The following is a 6,132-nucleotide window of genomic DNA, read 5'->3' on the forward strand; positions in this document are numbered from 1 at the left end:
CCACTCGGCCCCGCTAAGAAGGTTCGTGGAAAGTGTAGTGTTGTTGTAGTTGTTGTGTTTTGTTTGTGCTTTGTGTGTTTATTTATTTACGTATTTATTTATTTGTTTATTTTATTTTATTGTATATTGATTTTTTTTTTTCGCTTGTGTTTTTTTTTCGTTTTTGTTGTCGCTTATTTTTTTTCTTCTTTGTTGCTGCTTCGTGTTTGTTGCTTTTATTGATTTATTTACTTGTTTTATTGTTATCGTGCTTGTTGTTGTTGTTGTTGTTGTTGTTGTTGTTGTTGTTGTTGTTGTTTTGTTGTTGTTGTTGTTGTTCCTTTGTCTTTTCCTCTATTTGTTTCTATATATTGTATATGTTATATTTGTTTCTATATATTGTATAATTAGTAGTTCTTTTTTCTCTTTTATCGTTATTCTCTCTCTCTCTCTCTCTCTCTCTCTCTCTCTCTCTCTCTCTCTCTCTCTCTCTCTCTCTCTCTCTCTCTCTCTCTCTCTCTCTCTCTCTCTCTCTCTCTCTCTCTCCCCTCTTTTTTTTTATCATTTAGTTCTTTTTCATTCTTTATTTTCCTATCATTACTATGATAATTAGTATTTTATTTTTTTTTCGTATATTTTTATACATATAACCATTAGTTCTTTTGTTCCCCCTTGATCACCTTTAGTTGTCATTAATGGCTGGATTTTTAAGCATTCTTTTTATCATAATTTGCTATTCTACTTTCACTTGTCTTCGTATATTGTTTATTCACGCATTCATCTACTTATTATGATCATTAATTGCTTCACTTTCCCTTGCTGGTTGTGTTTTTTGTCATCTAATTTTATGTTCTTGCCCTTGTTATTGAATGCACTCATGCGTTTTTCCTCTTCATGGCCATGGCATTACTGTTATCTCCTTGTTTTCTTGCTCATTCAAGTGTTCTGAAAATAGACTTAATCTGCAGTTATCGGTGGCACTTCTAGGGAACAGAGATAAATATAGCCATGCGGGAATGATACATGTTTGGTTTGAATGTACTAGGAAGGAACTGCCTCTTATTATTTATTGACGTCCTATCGCTTTCTCTGTTACTGTATTCTTGCTATCATTTTTTTTCTTCATTTTTTCCTATTTTGTCTCATGGAAGTATTGCATCTATTAAGGAACCATATTTTATAGTGAGTATCTCCAAATGGAACTGTGTAGAGAATCAAAACTCTTTCGGAAATCGTATGAAGAATTTGAACCCTAGGAAAACAATATCGGGAATGATTAACGCCTAAAAAGGAATCTATATGGAATCACATTTTTCAAGGAACGTCACAGGGAATCAGAAGCTCCTTCAGAAATGTTACTTGGATTTAGAGCCTCTTTAAGGAATCTTGTGGGTTATTAAAATTTCCTTGAGGAATATTATTGGGAATTAAATCATGTAATAATCATCATTATCATTTAAGTCTACGTTTTAATTTTAAGTTTTCTCTCACCTTCTACCCTCGAAGAAAACGGTAATAATAGCGACCACGACCTTCAAAATATTTTCGCTCCTTTTATACATAGCTATTAGTTATCTCATAAATTCATTACTGCAATCTTAATACTTCAGCGTAATGACCCTTCATCAGGAATGCCATCAGCCTTCGTTGCTTCTTATGGGAACGAGAAGTGATAGACAAAATGACCTGAATTGTTTAGTACCCCATCACCTTACGCCGTCAAATACTCCAGTACGGGAAAAGAAAATTACGGAGAAACGCTCGTAAAAATTCCTTTAAGGTTTTACTCCACCACTAAAGCCGTTTATTTTGGGTTTTACGGCAGCCAAGCACTAATTACCGCTGAAATGACTGGCCCTAAATGGATGTGCGGGTAGGGGAAGCAAACTTGCTGCAAGAGAAATGGGAATTACAAATGAGTCAGCATGCTTGGCCAGACTCCTGTCATCCGATTATCTTTATCCCGCAGCCTCAGAGAGAGAGAGAGAGAGAGAGACTAATTGATTGATTGATTTAAGCTGATACAACAACGAGATCAAATGGAACAGCTTAGTGAATGTGTGTGCAAGAGAGAGAGAGAGAGAGAGAGAGAGAGAGAGAGAGAGAGAGAGAGAGAGAGAGAGAGAGAGAGACCACCCTCCTTTATACCCTTCTAAGAAAAACACCTATTCATGACCTGAAAAGCGATCCATCCTGTGTAAAACGATACTGATTGATAATTTTTCTCTAATCTCCCAAACAGCAGAATCATCGGAGACGGCGAGAGCGAGCCATCCTCATCGACCGTGTCTCCCGCATCCTCTTCCCCACCTCCTTCACCGTCCTCAACGTCATCTACTGGAGCGTCTTCGTCGTTGAGTGGTTCTAGTAACGGCCACCAGAGGGCTTCGGAATTAATTTTCAACGAGGAGTGACTTCGAGATCAAGTTATACCAGGGTACACAGACACACAGACGCTTGCAAACACTCAGACACGCTGTTCCGGTTAATATGACGGATGGGATTGTGTTGTTTCTCCCCTCTGCAGCAATAACTGGTTTAGTACACTCCCGCTCTCTCGTCCCTACCGCTAATAGTTGTAGTTGACGTGTGTTGAGGTGAAGGGATGCGCGGCTCAGCTTCTCCGTCAGGTTAACTTGAATGAATCGTTTTTACAGGTGAGGGTTTAGTGACGTGCGGCTTGGCGTGCAATGTTACCTCAGCGTGAGAGAAAAGGTGATGGAAATAAGGTACAGTGTTTTAGTTTTATGTGTTTTCCTCGTGTTCTTAAGTGTTTCCCTTGTCTCGCCTGCTAAGATCTACTGGAGGTTATTCATTTCAAGTGTGTTCTCATGAGATAGTTTAACATTCTACACTACCAGTACAAAAAACACCCATGACAACACAAAATAATCCCTGTCTTTCAGAGATTACTTGGAGTTTCACCGGTGTTTTTACAACCAGAGATACCGTAACATTCTGCGGCGTCAATGGAAAAGTACTCATGATAGCACAAATAACCTCTTTAGCCTTTGATTATAGTCCATTATAGAGACAGAGAGACAAAAACATTTATGGCGAGGTGTGGATTTTAAGAAGTATTGAGACGTTTACAGTGTCAGTGCCAGTGCCAGTGCCTCTATAGTGTTTTGTGTGGGCCTCTTGGCACTGGTCGCCGCCTAGACAATTCAAGGTTATAGCGTAAGGATGTTCAGTGCCGTGTTGCCTGCGTGGTGTGTGGGATTCATCGACTGTTACTTGTCGTGTTTGAGTGAGGAAAGGAGTTGGATCTCATGTTCTTGTTCCTTAGACACTACTGGACTTCAAGGGTTTATTGTTTATTTATTATCTATCCATCACCTTTGTACTTGAGTGAGTTAATATGTGTGTGTGTGCTGGAAAAGGAGTTGGATTGCACTTTCTTGTTCCTCCTAAGCGACTGGAATCCATTAATGCACTAATTTCTCGGGGTAGGTTTGTAACGCTCTTAGTTTCTGTGATAAACTTCAATGTGGATGTAATGTGTAGTACTTGTTCCACTTCTGTGTAGGACTGAAACGTGAGTGACAATCCACATTATAACGAAACCTCTCTGTACTCACCTTCACCTGTCGCTCCCCACGCCCCCACGTCTCCAGCCACGCCTCCAGCCACGCCTCCCACTCACGCCTCACGTACTCACCCACCGAGGGGCAGAGGGAAAACTGTTAAATGTTGACTGGATGGGTCAGTGTTACATTAGCCAGTCAGTCAGTGATTCATTCACACACATATAATTCACAACGGTAGGAGTGACTGATTGAGTGGATATTTGTTATCAAGTCATTCAGTCGGTCAGTCAGTTACACTATTGACAATTAATTCACAAGCACGGCCGACTGAATGGGTTTATACGGTTTTATTGTCAGGTCACCCAGTCAGTCAGTCACAAAATGTAATTCACAGCCATTTTGACTGACTGATTGGGTTTCTGTAATTAAACCTGTCAGTCAGTCGATCTGCCATCCATTCAGTCAGTCACACAAATGTAATCCATTGACTAAGCTTATATTGTCATGTGTGTGCATGAGTGAGTGAGTGAGTCAGTTATTCAGTGACGAATATAATGCACAAACACATGACTAACTGAATGAGTTTCCATTTATTGTTAGTCAATAAGTAAAGTTAATACATTAGATTATGTAATGATTTAATAACAACGACGATAATAACATGTATCACCACAACATACAATTATTAGTAACACACACATTCACAGTATAAAGCAATTTAACTTTTAAGAAATTTCACAGCAGTCTATTTTCATCACAATCCTATTTCACGTCACCACTCAGACAGTTTTGGTGCGCGTCTTAAACGAGTAAAATAAATGCGCACCCTTACTTGGGGATGTGGGTTGTGGGTTGTGGCGTGTGCTGAACGTGACGAGAACGTGACTATTCCTCTTGTACGACCTCGGGACCATCGTATTCCAACACCCGATCATCTCGTGTACTTCTAACTGGGCTTTACCGTTGTCTGATTCAGTGTTTAGCAGTCCTAACCTTGTTTTCCCGAGATTGCATTCTGAAATCTTCCGGGGTCTCATCTCGGCTACTATAAACAGGCTCTGGTTTTAAGTGATTGGAGTTTTCAAGAGTGTTTTCAAGATTTTAGTGATAGTTTAACCATAATTCCGCACTCTCAGTTGATAAACACCCTTGAGAACCTGACTAATCACCAACTCTTTCGCTTTGAGGGAAAAAAAAATGGTTCTTGTGAGAGTTCGAAGCTTTTTACAATAATGGATCTCATTTTTTCAACCCACGCTAGTTCTTGAGCCACCCAGCGTAGTGCGGCAGTGGGCTACAACTCTCCTGCTTCTACTTTAATGCAGTCATTCATTAACAAACATAGCAACGTTAATGATGCTCAATATATCGGTAGATTTCGAGAGAGAGAGAGAGAGAGAGAGAGAGAGAGAGAGAGAGAGAGACGAATATGTATTTAAACCTTTTTAACGTGATAGCTACTTTACGTGGGCGGTAGGTGATTAAATAAATGGGTGGTTGGTTGTAGACGATAACATTTTTGCTCAGTGTCTCCGCAATCTCATTCCCGCAACACGATAGGAACGCCAGCTGTGATCGATAGTAATTCATAAGGTGCGTGTATGATGTGTGTGTGCTGTGTGTGTGTGTGTGTGTGTGTGTGTGTGTGTGTGTGTGTGTGTGTGTCCATTCATCTTGATCGCCTCTGGACCCCCTCAATAGCGCTCAGCATAATAGTGGATTAGTGGATTAGCTTGTTGTCGGTGTAGAGAGCCGCTGCCTCCTCTTCCTCTTCCGTCTCCTCCTTCTCCTGCCTATATGCCTGGACGGGACTCGAGCCTCTCCATTAATTGCCTCTCATCTCCAGCCAAGCGTCTGCCTCCGTATTCTGATTAATTGTAACAGTGAGTCCCCTTCTACTGCAGCAGGAACCTCTGGAAATTGGTTTTGTTTTGTTTCTACGCTGCCGTGTGGGTTTCCAGGGACCTGGTTCCCCATTACCTGGTGCTGCAGTGAGGTGGAGTTCTGTATTCCCAAACTGACTCGTCATTCCATCTCGTAACTGGCTTTATTGGAAGTTGTTTGGGAACTTTCAAGAGTGTTTTCGTGATTCTAGTGGTAGTTTAGCAAGTTTTCAACGCGACTAATCATCTCCGTTGTGTGTGGAGTTGTCTTGATGAGAGAATGAAGTGTTTTAGAATATAATACAGTTTTAAGTAAAGTAGACGGTTCGTGGTGCTCTTGTTAGAGAAAAAAAAATGTTACGGTGGTTACTTCTGATGTTATTGTTCTTGATTGCTCATATAATTAAGAATAAAACATGTTTCTGAGGGATACGTGCAGCCTATCGGTAGTTGGGGAAAATAGTAGTAATAAAAAATGAAAAATAACGTCTCCGTGATGCTCCTACTGTTAATAAACGTCACTTAGCTTACTTACATTTTCTTCATCACAACACTCACATACACAAGTTAGACGCTACACAGAGACACGTGCAAATCAGTGATAGAAAAATAGTAATAATAACATAATATGACATAGAGAATAAAGACTGAAAAGTAATGTGCTGGTGATGTCCCTCCATTAAAAAAAGTAAATCATAAAATAAGTAATGATAAAACAAAATTAGATAAGTATTCCGTTG

General features: G+C 40.0%; 1 protein-coding gene across 3 annotated transcripts in view; it reads left to right on the forward strand.

The window, feature by feature from the left end:
- Nucleotides 1-6,072, forward strand: part of LOC123502681 (glycine receptor subunit alpha-4-like) — a 174,742-nt gene extending 168,670 nt beyond the window's left edge. For 2 of the 3 annotated variants that reach the window (XM_045251855.1, XM_045251856.1), the window contains exons 12-13: nucleotides 1-21; nucleotides 2,222-6,072. The exon at nucleotides 1-21 is cut by the window's left edge and continues 228 nt beyond it. In XM_045251855.1, the coding sequence (XP_045107790.1) occupies nucleotides 1-21; nucleotides 2,222-2,347 (147 nt within the window). In that variant the 3' untranslated portion in view covers nucleotides 2,348-6,072. The remainder of the gene's footprint in view (nucleotides 22-2,221) is intronic. The other variant, XM_045251857.1, reaches the window with a different exon arrangement.
- Nucleotides 6,073-6,132: the final 60 nt, after the last annotated feature.

The sequence above is a fragment of the Portunus trituberculatus genome, chromosome 12, assembly GCF_017591435.1.
Source record: "Portunus trituberculatus isolate SZX2019 chromosome 12, ASM1759143v1, whole genome shotgun sequence".
NCBI lineage: Eukaryota > Metazoa > Arthropoda > Malacostraca > Decapoda > Portunidae > Portunus > Portunus trituberculatus.